This window comes from Gadus chalcogrammus, chromosome 4, assembly GCF_026213295.1.
Source record: "Gadus chalcogrammus isolate NIFS_2021 chromosome 4, NIFS_Gcha_1.0, whole genome shotgun sequence".
Taxonomy (NCBI): domain Eukaryota; kingdom Metazoa; phylum Chordata; class Actinopteri; order Gadiformes; family Gadidae; genus Gadus; species Gadus chalcogrammus.
Window position 1 is genome coordinate 14,928,268 of NC_079415.1, and position 13,944 is coordinate 14,942,211.

General features: G+C 44.6%; 1 protein-coding gene across 1 annotated transcript; it reads left to right on the top strand.

Moving 5' to 3' along the window:
* Window positions 1–4,376: 4,376 nt before the first annotated feature.
* Window positions 4,377–9,774, top strand: LOC130380603 (uncharacterized). The gene is made up of 3 exons (XM_056587847.1): window positions 4,377–6,005; window positions 6,995–9,284; window positions 9,754–9,774. The coding sequence occupies exons 2-3, from the start codon at window positions 7,959–7,961 to the stop codon at window positions 9,772–9,774; spliced, it is 1,347 nt and encodes a 448-aa protein (XP_056443822.1). The 5' UTR covers window positions 4,377–6,005; window positions 6,995–7,958.
* Window positions 9,775–13,944: the final 4,170 nt, after the last annotated feature.

The following is a 13,944-nucleotide window of genomic DNA, read 5'->3' on the forward strand; positions in this document are numbered from 1 at the left end:
CCGGTCGTCGGACGCTTTTCTCAGCAGCACTTGAGCTACTGGCAAGAGCAGACCACAGACCCTTGGATAGTGTCCACGCTATCCAACGGGTACACACTACAATTCCGACGCCGGCCCCCAACTTTCAGCGTGATCAAGGTTACCGTGGTCACCAATCCCGACAGATCCCTGGTCCTGAGACAGGAAGTAGCCACCCTCCTTGGGAAGGGTGCTATCGAAGTAGTAGAACCACAAAAACAGCTCGATGTGTTCTACTCAACCAACTTTCTGGTACCGAAGAAGGATGGCGGGTTTCGCCCATTCTGGACTTGAGAGGGCTGAATCAGTTCCTCAAGGTTCCTCCCTTCCACATGCTGCGTGTTGCGGACGTCCTCCAGGCTATCGCTCAGGGGGACTGGTTCGTATCAATAGACCTGAAAGACGCTTACTTTCACGTCCCTATTACCCAACGTCACAGGCAGTTCCTCCGCTTTGCTTTTCTGGGCAAGGTTTACCAGTTCAGGGTTCTTCCGTTCGGGCTCTCTCTGGCCCCGCGTAAATTTACACAGTGTGTAGCAGCAGCCCTGTCACCATTACAGGCCACAGGTATGGCGATACTACCATACCTGGACGACTGGTTGGTCATTTCCCCAACTCGGGAGCAGGCGGTCAGGGACACAGCCATGCTCCTCAGCCATGTGGACCGGCTTGGCCTTATGGTCAACTTTACCATGAGCAACCTTACACCATGTCGGGTTGTGAGCTATCTGGGGCTGGTGCTCGACTCGGTGGCCATGCGAGCCTGCCTCTCTCCAAAGCTCGTAGCTACCATTCTGCAGCTGCTACAGCGCTTCAGGCGGGGGAAGTTGCTGGAATACAGCCTCTTCCTTCGACTGATAGGTATGCTGACCTCAGCATCCATGGTGGTCCCACTAGGCCTTCTGTAATTACGTCCCCTTCAGATCTGGGTGAATGGTCTCCACTTGGACCCCAAGTGGCAGAGACACAAGATGGTCAGGGTGTCTGGGCGGTGCCTTCGGGCCCTCAGACCCTGGAGAGAGAGGGCATACCTGATTGCGGGGTCGCCCTAAGGGAGGATAGCTTCCCGGCGGGAGGTTGTGGAGACGGACGCCTCCCTTTCCGGCTGGGGTGCAGTATGGCAGTGCAGGACTGTCAGAGGCCAGTGGGATGCCCAGCAGAGACTGGAGCATATAAATGTGCTGGAACTCCTTGCGGTGTTCTTAGCTCTCAGGCACTTCCTTCCAGTTCTGAGGGACCGACATGTTCTTGTCCGGACAGAGAACACCTCCACAGTCTACCACGTCAACCATCAGGGGGGCACCAGATCGAGGCAGAGCCTGCGGGTCACGCAAAGGCTCCTTCCGTGGGCGTTCCCCCATTTTCTAAGCCTGAGGGCTGTCCATGTTCCAGGTGTCCGGAACACAGCGGCAGACCTTCTCTCTCGCCAAGGGCCACCCCCCGGAGAGTGGAGACTCCATCCGGAGGTGGTGGGGATGATTTGGGACAGGTATGGCAGGGCAGTGGCGGATGTCTTTGCTTCCGAAGAGACCACTCACTGTCCCCTTTGGTTCTCCTTGACGGAGAGGACCAGTCCCCTAGGGCAGGACGCTCTGGCTCATGCTTGGCCAGACAGCCTGCTTTATGCATTTCCCCCAATTCCCCTTTTACTGGCCGTGGCTGTCACAGCCTACTTCTGGTGGCTCCACATTGGCCAGGAAGGCCATGGTTCCCACCATTACTGAAACTCCTCAACGGAGAGCCTTGGTGCCTCCCAGAGAGACAGGACCTTCTGTCTCAGGTAGGCGGACGCATATAGCACACGAATCCTGGCCGCCTGCGGCTGTGCGTGTGGCCCCTGAGAGCCAGGACCCACTGCTGACGTCTTGCGACCAGTCAGTGGTCCGTACTATTTTTAGTTCAAGGGCACCCTCCACTGGGTTGCTCTATGCAAACAGGTGGAAGTTGTTTTCACAGTGGTGCCTGGCGCGGGGCGAAGTCCCGGAGACCTGCTCAGTGGTAGTGATACTACACTTTCTGCAGTCTGTGTTGGATAACAGAAGAGCTGCGTCTACCCTGCGTGTTTATATGGCCGCGATCTCAGCCACACACGCAAGGGTGGATAACCAGACGGTAGGGTCCCACTACCTAATCAGGCAGTTTCTGAAGGGAGCCCAGAGGCTTCAACCGCCGCGATCCCTGAGGGCACCATCATGGGACCTGAAAGTAGCTCTGAGGTCCTTATGTCTACCCCCATTTGAGCCACTAGGTCAGGCAGACCTGACGCGGCTGTCCATGAAGACAGCATTTCTCCTTGCCATTGCAACTGCAAAACAGGTTGGTGAACTCCATGCCTTGTCAGTAAGCCAGGCGTGTTTGTGCTGGCACGCAGATGGGTCAGGAGTGGTGCTCTGGCCGAACCCATCCTTCCTACCCAAACGATTATCTCCCCAATATGTGAACCAATCAATTGAGTTGGCTGCTTTCAATCCCCCAGGCTCTCCAGGGGGTGCAGAAAGAGTGTCAGACCTGTTGTGCCCGGTGCGGGCGCTTAGGGCATATGTTGAAGCGACAACCAGCTTGCGTAAGACAGATAACCTCTTTGTCTGTTACGCGGGCTGCAGGAAGGGGGCTGCCCTGTCGAAACAGAGACTCTCCCACTGGGTTGTGGATGTGGTCTTGAATGCCTATAGGGCACAGGGGCTCCCTATGCCCTTGGCCGTTAAGTGCCACTCTACCAGGAGTATGGCTACTTCATGGGCTGCCTTGAAGGGGGTTCCACTTCAGGACATTTGCTCCGCGGCTACATGGTCCTCATCATGTACGTTTGCCCGATATTACAGGGTTAATGTCGCTGCTCCTCATCCTGTGGCGACGGCTGTCTTGTCGGCGGCTTCGAGCCCTTGATTGAAGTGAGCACTCTTCGTGACCTTTTTGGTATTAGTCATCCAGTGCTAAAGCACCGCCTCTGGCGGTCAGTAGGAATTAAATAGAACGATAGTTACGTATGTAACTACGGTTCTATGAATTCCGGATGACCGCCAGAGTTCTCTGTCACTCAGACTTCTCAGATTCCGCGAGAAGATCCAGTTGGAACAGAACCTCGGGTCACCCAGGTGTCACAGGTGACTTTTTTGGTATAATTACTCGACCTGCGCATGCGCGAGATGGAACATCCAGTGCTAAAGCACCGCCTCTGGCGGTCATCCGGAATTCATAGAACCGTAGTTACATACGTAACTATCCTTCTAAATGGTTGAACTGCCCTTTCAAGGCCCTAATATAATTCCAACTGAATTTAATTTGCTTCGTTGCAAAGGCTGTGGAACATCTGCCGAATACTACAGAAAATGCCAACTTTTCATCGAATTGCTCCGGACTCGCCATTTCTGCTGCTTAATCGAATCGAAGTTTGGTGTGTGTGTGTGTGTGTGTGGCGCGCGTGTCCTGGCTTGTTTTTAAAAACCCTGGATCCGATTGGCTACCATAAAACATGACTCTGCCTTAGCCAATCATAATCACTCATCTCGTTGTTAACCCACCCAGTCTTCTCCCGAGCAGTTTGTGTGTGGAGCCAGGGGTGCGTTCGGATTACGCAGTTCAATTCAATCAATTAATAGTAACGCACCGCATTTAACGTACAGTAACGGCGTTGTAACCACGGAATCAGTAATTAGTTAGATTACCCCGTTGATGAAAAAATTACGGCGCTACCTAATGCCGTTCTTTTAAATAGCGCTATTACAAACACTGGTTTTAAGCAAATTATCCTCCCCTTTTCAGAGAAAAACATCTCTCTCTCTCTCTCTCTCTCTCTCTCTCTCTCTCTCTCTCTCTCTCTCTCTCTCTCTCTCTCTCTCTCTCTCTCTCTCTCTCTCTCTCTCTCTCTCTCTCTCTCTCTCTCTCTCTCTCTCTCTCTCTCTCTCTCTCTCTCTCTCTCTCTCTCTCTCTCTCTCTCTCTCTCTCTCAAACCTTTCCAAACACTTATCTCACTCTACTTCTTCCTCGTTTCCCGTGGCGCACGAGTGTGCGTGTACACGTAGCCTATGTGTGTGTGCGTTTGTGTGAGAGAATTTCTTAGGAAAACCACTCCTTACATTCAATGAGTCTGTCAGTTCATTAGGGCCGTGCATTGAAGTGTGTGTGTGTGTGAGAAAGAGAGTGAATCCCATACCATCCCCTTCATCTCCCAAAGACCCCTGGGTGCATGACTATTCTACACACCCTCATTGTTGCTCTATTGAAACAATAACAGATGTGCAGTAATGATCTAACAGTTGCAACCCCTGCTCGGCACACACACACACACACACACACACACACACACACACACACACACACACACACACACACACACACACACACACACACACACACACACACAGCGTGAATGTGTGTCTGTGTGTGATCACCAAGACTAGATGGTCTGTTTGTGTGTGTGTGAGTGTGTGCCTATTCAATTGCAATCTTGTAGGAGCGTATTTGAATGTGTGTGTTTTTTTTTGTGATCTCGTTGGTGTGAGTGCACGTTTGTGGGTGTGCGCGTGCGTGTGCTCACAACAACCAGGTTACCGAAAGCCGATATGGCACCATGAACAGCCCACATGCTCTCTCTCCCGCGTACCTCTGAGCCAGTATTGCTCACCAGTACGCCTGTCAGTCCCTTTCATGCCGACCTTGGAAAGGTGGACCAGGATCACTATTCAATCAATGCTAATCATTAAAGAAGTTCATTCTGCACTGCCACAGCGCCTCCGCAGGGAGAGCAGGGGTAATGCAGGGGAAGACGCTCCAGTGTAGGCTGCTGTGATAGGACGACTAGACGTCCCTGATTTCCGTGGACTGTCCCCACATCATAGTTAACCTTTGGGCATGTACTGCCCGATATTTAACACATTACAATTCTACATTTACCATGATGAGAATAGGCAAAACGTAGATATGACTTTTTTCTATTATATCTGAAGCAGTATTATCAGATTTATTATTGGGACCTACAAAGGTCAGTTTTCCTCCGGAATCCGTCACCTTAGGCTAAACCTTGGGCTGCTGGGAGCCGATGAGACTGAGGTCGTGGTGATGGGCTCCCATTACCCAAATCCAAGGAAAAGGGTTGCTTTCATAATATGCCCCCTTTAAGTATAATTGACCAAGACCATGACGGCAGTATTTGAATATGTGAAAGGCAGTTTTGACACTAATATGGCAGATACTGCCATGATATTAGCATGCTATGAAAAACTTCAATAGACCATTTCAATGGAACTATTCGGTTGTTAATTTTGAAGCTTTTGGCTAATCCTGGAGTCTGAGTCTGTCTTCGAGAAAGTTTGTGAGAAAGCAACCCACAGAAAATCCAAACTGTCAACTAATATTACATGCTGCTCGCTGATGTCCGTGTCAAAAATGTGTGAAAATACGATGTGACACTTGAAAACAGCAATAGGTAGGCCTATGTGTGTGTTCGCCAGAGGTGGCCATCAAATGCCATCGATTTTACAGCAACATGAAAACGCTGGAACAATAAGTAGCAGACGATGTTAATAGGTAGCCTACACTGTAAAAAAAGATTTTTTGCCTTTGTAAATACAATGAGGACAATTCAAGTAATTTGTACATGAATGTATCAATTCTGAGAATTACTCAAACATGTCATGTGAAATTCAGTGTGATGCTTGGAGTTTCTGTGTAATTGAGTGTCCTCACATTCAGTTAAATAAATTCAGTAAATTTAACCGTAATAACTGTTGTGAAAATGACTGCAATTTTGTGATCATGACATTAACTACAGAAATTCAAGTAAAATTTGCCAACAGAACGATGGCGTGACGTCACATTCTAGACATGCCCCAACGGTTGACTTTCTAAAGTGATGACTTTGATGCGATGTGAGATTTTGTCATTGTGGTCGCGGATTAAACTCCAGGTGCATTCAATTCTGTTGCTGTTGGTCGTCGGAGCTTCCCTTTCTCAGGCTTTTGAAAGTGTGGACATTCACCACGGTTAAGGTAAGCAAGCACGAATCAATTCAATTTTCGGGCTTCGCAACTTCATTTGAACGCGTTTTGGACTAATGAAATATTGCAGCATCTAGAAAAGGCTAGGCTAGGCTACATGGCTACATGGATAATAGGATGGTATCTGGGTTTTTGTGGTATTGATGCGGTGATTTGTCATCACTGTTGCATTAAAAGTAGGACAGTGATACTAACTACGACGTGATTTTGGGTGGAATCATTATTTTAACAATAACGGAATCAGGTGAGCTGTTTTGCGCGTGGTTAGTTAGCTGGTGGATTTGCTAGCAAGGCAAGTGTGTGCTATCAGTTAATTACATAGAGCCGTAGCCGTTTATGAAATGGCAACCATATCGCAAGGCTAGCTAATATCTGGTGGTCAGAGTTATTATCAATTTCAAGTCAGTTCAAAGTAAACATTTACCGTTCACCTATTTAAGCTCGGGTTTACGGGAAAGACTATGCCTAGACTTTGTTTTAACATTGGGCAAAGTGTCTGAAGTGGAGCCGTCTGAAGTGAACGGTGAGCAGAGCACGGCTCTGATTGAGGATATATTAAACAACTTGGGTTTGTATAAATAGCAGGTGTTAGTCGTTAAATTGATATGGAGTTAGGGTTGAAGAAGTAGAATTAACTGAGCCATGAATACGCTGCTTTAGAAACCGATTTTATATATTTTTTTAACCGTTGTGATCATAGCAAGATGGCGCTGGCCTCGTGGCTATGTGTCTTCACAAACATCGATATTGTGATTTTAGTAGGCTAAGTCCATGCCGAGTTTGACATTTTGTGTGCTGTACATGTTTACTGAATTAAAAACATACAGCATGCAATATTAAGCTTAAAGAATAAAGAAATACCACAAGTATTCATAAAATATCTTAATATTTAATTTAACAAACACAATGCATTGATTGAACTCTGGGTGGTTATTGTGCAAATTATTAATTCATGGTACATTGTTTTAATTATTTCATAGGAAGAGCTGGAGGACATTTTTACCCCTAATCAGGCACCCTATTAAGGGTAAGTTGAGCACACAGTCATTCACAATACAGCATGATTTGTGAGTGTGTGTGTGTGTGTGTGTGTGTGTGCATGCATGCATGCATGTGCACCAGAAATGTAATTTTACAAATTGTTTCTATTTATTTTTTTGCCCTAGGTGTCCCACCATGAGGTGGCTGTGTAAAAGTTGTAGCTTTGCCTCAAATAGAAGGGTTGATCTTTTCAAGCACTACAGGCTCAAACATGGAAACAGTGGCCGTACTCAATCCATACCTTGCCTATATGCTAATTGTCCTTTTTCATTTAAGACGTTTAATGCTCTCAAGATCCATCTATCCCGTCATCATGTGGAATCAGTTGCACCAAACGTGGTTGTTTCGTTCAGTTGTCAGCGCTGCAATTTAGCGGCCTTCTCTTCAGAGAAACAGTATTTTGATTGTCTTTGAGTATTCAAAGACTGTAGCTTCAGTACAAACATCTATTCAACCTTTTGTTCTCATAAGCACAGGAAACATGGTCAGCACTCACATGAAGACTTTAAACCTGAGGTTTTGAAAACGCTTTCAGATACTCCTGTCTTCCAGCATGATCCAGTGTTTTCTGAACAGGATCCAGAGGTTTTTGTTGAACCATGTGAGGATTTGTCTGAGGTTATAAAGGATAGACTTGGACTGCTGTTTCTAAAGTTGGAGAGTTGTTACAATGTGCCGAACAAGTGCATTGATGAAATTGTAGATGAGTTACAGTTCTTATCCTGCTCCTCATCTGGACCAGTTTTGAGACATGTTGTTGAGTCCACCTTCAAGAAACACAACTATGACTTTGATTCAGCTCTTTTAAGCGATTTGGTGAGCAACTTATGTGAGTCACATCCTATTAGTTCAGCTGTAGGGAAAGATGGTCCTTTTACTACATCATATAGGAGGAGGCCATATATGAAGTCACATTTTTCAGTTGTGGAACCAAAAGAGTACATTCTGAAGAAGAGGGAGAATAAAACATTCCAATATATTCCTATACTGCAGTCTTTGTCACAGGTACTTAAGAATTCTCCAGAAAAGCACCTAGTTGCTACAAGGAACTCGGACAGGGCATCGAAATATCAGTCATTTCAAGATGGGTCTCATTTTCAGAAAAAAATGTTTTTCTCTTCAGATGAGGATATATTAAGTCTTATCCTGTACATTGACGACCTTGAAGTCTGCAACCCCCTTGGAACATCCCGGAAGATACACAAAGTTACTGCTGTGTATTGGGTCTTAGGCAACATCCCAGCACATGCAAGATCGGCATTGACGAGTATATACTTAGCCATTCTCTGTAAGGCCAGTGACACCAAACAGTTTGGATTTCAGACAGTGCTAGAGCCACTATTGCGGGATCTTCAAAGCTTAGAGAAAGATGGTCTTTTCATTCCAAGTTTTGGGAAAGTGATCAAAGGCACTGTGGTGAGCGTAGTGGCTGACAATTTGGGTGCTCATGCTGTGGCAGGACTTGTTGAAAGTTTCTCAGGACCTCATGTCTGTCGATTCTGTCTGGGAGAGCGCTCTATGTTTCAGACAACAGAGGTAAGATCAGGAGTTTTTCAGCGAAGAAGGGAAGAGCAGCACACCTTACATGTTCAAACAGCTTTATCGAGTCCTTCTCTTAGTCCGTGCTATGGGGTGAAAAAACAGTGTGCACTATCTGAAAAGCTGTGTTATTTTGATGTGACGTCTGGTTTCCCTCCTGATGTGCTACACAACCTTCTTGAGGGTGTTGTTCCCCTAGAGCTGGCATTGTCACTGAATGCGTTCATCAAGAACAAGTATTTTTCCTTGGTGGAATTCAATGACTTAATTGCTCAGTTCCCTTACAAGTGGACTGACCGTACAAATCGCCCACATTTGGTCACTGCTACTTTCGCTGCAAAAAGATCATTAGGAGGGAATGCCCATGAAAATTGGTGCCTGCTGCGTCTTTTGCCTTTTTTGATTGGGTTGAGAGTACCTGAGAGTGATCCAGTATGGCAGGTGCTAATGGTTCTGAAGGACATAGTGGAGCTAGTCATGTCTCCAGCTCACACAGAGGAAAGTATCTGTTACTTGGACACCAAGATCGCCGAACACCGGCAAAGATTTCTGGATGTATTCCCCCAAAACAAACTAATTCCCAAACACCACTTCATTGAGCATTATCCTGAGCTCATAAGGGAATTTGGACCATTGTCTGCCTTGTGGACAATGTGCTTCGAAGCGAAGCACAGCTTTTTCAAAAAAATTGTCCGACAGACTGCCTGTTTTAGGAACATACTGTTGTCCCTCGCCAAAAAACACCAACTCATGGTTGCACTGTGTCTCCATGAGAACAGTGCATTCAAACAATCTGTGTCTGTTACCAAAACATCACAAGTGTCATTAGATGTACTAAATGCGGCCATTAAAGACTTGGTGCTGCGCAAGTATCCAAACATCACAATGGTCCATGTCTCAAACAAGGTGGCCATCTCAGGTACAAGCTATGCGCCAGGAATGTTGCTGTGTTATGGTTCAACTGGAGGTTTGCCTGACTTTGCTGAAGTTTCTCAGATCATCTTGGTTTTGGATAGCATAGTCTTTGTTGTCAAACTACTAAATGGATGGTACAATGAGCACCTCAGGAGCTATGAGCTAGAGTACGCAGGCAACTTCCAAATAATTGAGCCGAAAGAACTACTTGATTTCTATCCCCTGGCTATGTACACTATTGCAGGACGACGAGTTGTTACCTTAAAACACCACATCAACACCCCCTTTTAAATATATTTAAAAAAATATATATATTTTCTTTTTTTTGAATTTTCTTTTTTTCCAGTGTCTTCCTGCCTGCTCAGATGTCCACCCAAGCAAAGCTACGGATAATTTTTGATGATCATACAGTGCACAAATTGCTTCTGCCATCAGGTATCCCCAGTACTCTACAGGATCTCAAGCTTGTCATCCAGAGCACATTCAGCACTCCAGATGGTTTTACTCTGATGTATCAAGATGTGGAGTTTGGGGGTCAGTTCTTCACATTGACGTCTATAGAAGATGTGCAAGACATGGGTACCCTGAAAGTTGTCCAAGTTGAAGCAGTCATTTTAAATCTCAGCGCTGTGGAAGAAGAAGATGACAATTTACCAGAATCAGACGTCATGTCATCCCCATCTTTAGCATCCCAGGACACCGTTTTGCTTTCTTCATCATCTGATGAAAGTCCTGCATCATACCGTTACTGACCATGGCCAAGACAGTTCGATATTCCACCATTTTCCTTTGAAATTCAGCTCTTGCTGGAGGCAGAAAACCGAGCTTACAACACCAATGGAACTCTCTTAAACAACCCAAAAGTGACAAGAAGCGTTCTCGAGAAATTAGCTGAGATAATGTTTCAATACACAGCTTACCCAACAGGAATCCAAGTGATGCACGTAGTTGAGGCCTTTGCTGAGAAGTATCCATGCCTCAAAGAGCCAGGCTCATTCAATGGCATGTATGGATGGCAACAAAGAATCAAGTATAAAATGGCCAATTATCGGGCAAAAGTAAGAGGGCTCCAAATTGCCTGTCCAGAGCTAGAGGTGAACTCTTCAAGAAAGATGACTTCCCGTCCCAAAGGCCTCAAAAAACCCAAAAAGGCTGAAGTAAATTTTTTGCCGCCATTGCCACATGGAGAAACAAAATAAACAATGGAAGAAGAGAGGGTGGTTCTACTCACAGAAGTGAAAAAGACCAACAACAACAAGATTATCAGTGAGAAAATGGAGAAGACCTTTCCATATCGGCGGTTGGAGGTTGTCAACCAGATGCCTGCTCTCCCAGATGTCATGGAGAGATGGCCTGCCCTTTTCTACGAATCTCAGGTAAACGTGAACGCTTGTGCCAAACTTTCATGGCAGTTAGTAGGTCATTAGATATTTTGAAGTAAAATCATTTGGAGGGTCTTAAATCCATTGATGTAGCTTTTAAATGTATATACACACAATTATATGAAATCAACTGGTACATAAATACAATAATAAGTAGAAGTTAAAATATGAGCTTGTAAAAACATTCACATAATATGTGCCATTTTAAAGCTTTTTCATTTCAATGTGTGTGCCTTTGTGTTGTGTGCTTTGTGTCTTTGTTTGTTTTTTAGGTGAAGGAGGAGTTCACGAGGATCACAACTATCAACCTGGACCGAACCTTTTTGACTAAGATGGATTTCTACACTCAAACTCCTGACTGTTTTCAAGACACAGGGTGGGACTTCAGGCACAAAAATAAAAAGTGTGTTGGAGTCACTCAATCAGGTAGGAACAGTCCACTGTACTTCCTTCATGAAAGGTGGTGTTCTCTGAATTGAGACGAGCTGAGCCATATCTCTCTGAGCTCTGTGCGTCCTCCCAGTCAGTCAGATGTGCTGTTAGCATTTTGCTTTCTTTTACTTAAGTCCATCATTCCACCCCTTGAGACATGGCTAACTTCCCAAGTGGACAGGCTGATTTCACAGAAGTATAACTCGTAACAGTGTTTCGTTGTGTTGGTGTTCCCTTAATTTTTTGAGCATTGAAGTTATTTATGTCTTATTATCTTGTTTTTATACAGCAACAGATCGATAGCCATGATGCGGTCATCCGTTGTCTGATCCATTTCCTGGGGGAATCGACAGAGGAGCTCATTAAGGACTACCAGGTGTGTGTGTATCCTACCCCTTTTAAAATGGCAGCAGTTGAAGTATTGGGATGTGTGGGTTGTGCAGTTTTTGACCACTATGGCACTTCTTTGTGTTGTGTTTAGCAGGATGTTTCCAAGGATGTCATCGAACAAGACATCAAAGACGGTGTGATCAAGATCCTTGTGCTGGGCAGTGCTGCAGAGGGTGCCCCCCCAACTGATGTCATCATTGTGGTTGATGGTACAGAGGTATTGGGTGGTTGTAAAACACTCACCAATGCTTGCATTCTTCTCATGGGCTTTGTGTACTCACTGAATCTCAGTTATCCTCCAAAATTGAAATACACATTTGAAGTGTTTCAAAAGTTGCTTTTGGAGTTGGATGATTTAAAGTTCTCCCCCAAAGTGGATTCTCTGAGAAGGAAACTGTTACAGTAAAAGGGAAATGTGACTACAGCTCATGCAGCAGATGCAATTGACTTAATTGCGAAGTTGTTCATAACTGTTCATGAAAGGCTTTTAGTTATGCACCTTGTTCTTTAGTGTAGGTTTGTTTCATGACTTGAATTACAGTATGTAAAAATGGACCTGTACAGGTTGGTGGCTTTTTTTTTTTTTTTAAAGATTTGCATTCTTTCTTGACTTTGAATTTTATTACTGTGTACTTATAGGTCCATTTACTAAATTCCACACACCAACGCTTGCATTCTGCTCATTATTTTTGTTTCTGCTTTTTTTATATCTTATGATTTTATATTTTCATGTAGAAAATGCCCATTTTGTTTGTGTATGTGTTTTGTGGTTTTGAAAAATAAAAAGCAAAATTCTGGATATTGTGCGTCTTCATTTTTTTTTGGGGGGGGGGGAGATTTAGGTGTGCCCATTTTTAACATTTAATGGATTTTTTATTTGGAAATCGTGTACTAGATTTTTACCAGTAATTCTTAATCAAAATATAACTAAGTAAAAAATACTTGCCTTCAGAGGCAAACATTACTTTGGTATTGCTAATAAAAGCTATAAGGAGATCAAAATATAACTAAGTAAAAAATACTTGCCTTCAGAGGTAAACATTACTTTGGTATTACTAATAAAAGCTATAAGGAGATGCAAGTAAATTTTACTTAAAGATTTGCTGTGTTAAATTTACTTAGTATTTCTTTGTGCAATGGGTGTACAAAGTTTTTTTAAGTAAACCCAGCTCCATATTTTTTTCAGTGTATATTAGTTACAATAATTAGAAAGAATTCATTCACACACGGCCAAGCAAAAACACGCCTTCTACACCGACCTTCTGCACCGACACATGTATCGTTGCTAGTTACACTCACTGCACCCGGCACAAAGCTGATATTCCCCCGCAGCAAACTCTCGCCACTAGGTGTGATCGCGAAAAGCAGAGGCGTTTTCTGGCGCAAATGATAAATGGTGCTATCTTACAGATAGATTTTGCAATTGCGCCACTGACTGAAGATCCTGGTTTAAGTGCCCTCGAGGATAGCGCAGTTGGTGTTGCTATTTTGACGTGCCTTGGAAGGTCGGAACTGTAACGTAAGCTTACAAACACATGATGTCAAGGATTGTTCATATGTGTGAAACTGCAATGAAATAGCATGTGGAACACTGTAGTAGGTTATGCCATGCATTCAAATAATAATACCAACAATAAAAAACTCGAGCAAAGTATATCCCAGCCTTCCAAAACAAAATCTTGTTTTAGGGTAAATAATAACGTTGGTACAGCGGCAATGAGTTGTACTTTTAAATCAATGCATCTGCAAACACCGTGCAGCAAACACATATTTTCTTGACACAGACATCGTGTACAAGCCCATAACTTTTAGGATTGATGAGTATTTGACCGTGAAGAGACATAGTTTTACCGCGAGTGAGTGTAAAAAATAATGAATGAATGCGTGTTATGCTTGGTGCGTGTGTGTGTTTAAACACACGCAAACTAAACACATAGGCTAACGCATAATACAGTCCATTGCAGTGTATATTAACGGGGAGACTGTTACGGCCACCCTTACAACACGGCTCGCGATCCGGCGACCCGCAACGTATTAAGAATACATAGACCAAAGTTCCCGTTCACAATGATGGTGACGTTTATTTCACAGAACTTCCAACAAAAGGACACTCATTAAAGAAACAAAAAGGTTGGACGAAGCCTGGGCCAGCCACGCAATGGGCCGTCGAAGCCAGCACTTCCTCCCTACAGTTCCCATCCTCCGCTATATAAAACAAATGCGAAAACGAT

Excerpts from the sequence above, each read along its gene's own strand:
- LOC130380603 (XM_056587847.1), top strand. The coding sequence starts at position 7,959 with ATGAAGTCACATTTTTCAGTTGTGGAACCAAAAGAGTACATTCTGAAG. Across the intron at positions 9,285-9,753 it reads ACAGCTTTTTCAAAAAAATT|GACGACGAGTTGTTACCTTA; the intron begins GTCCGACAGACT and ends ACACTATTGCAG.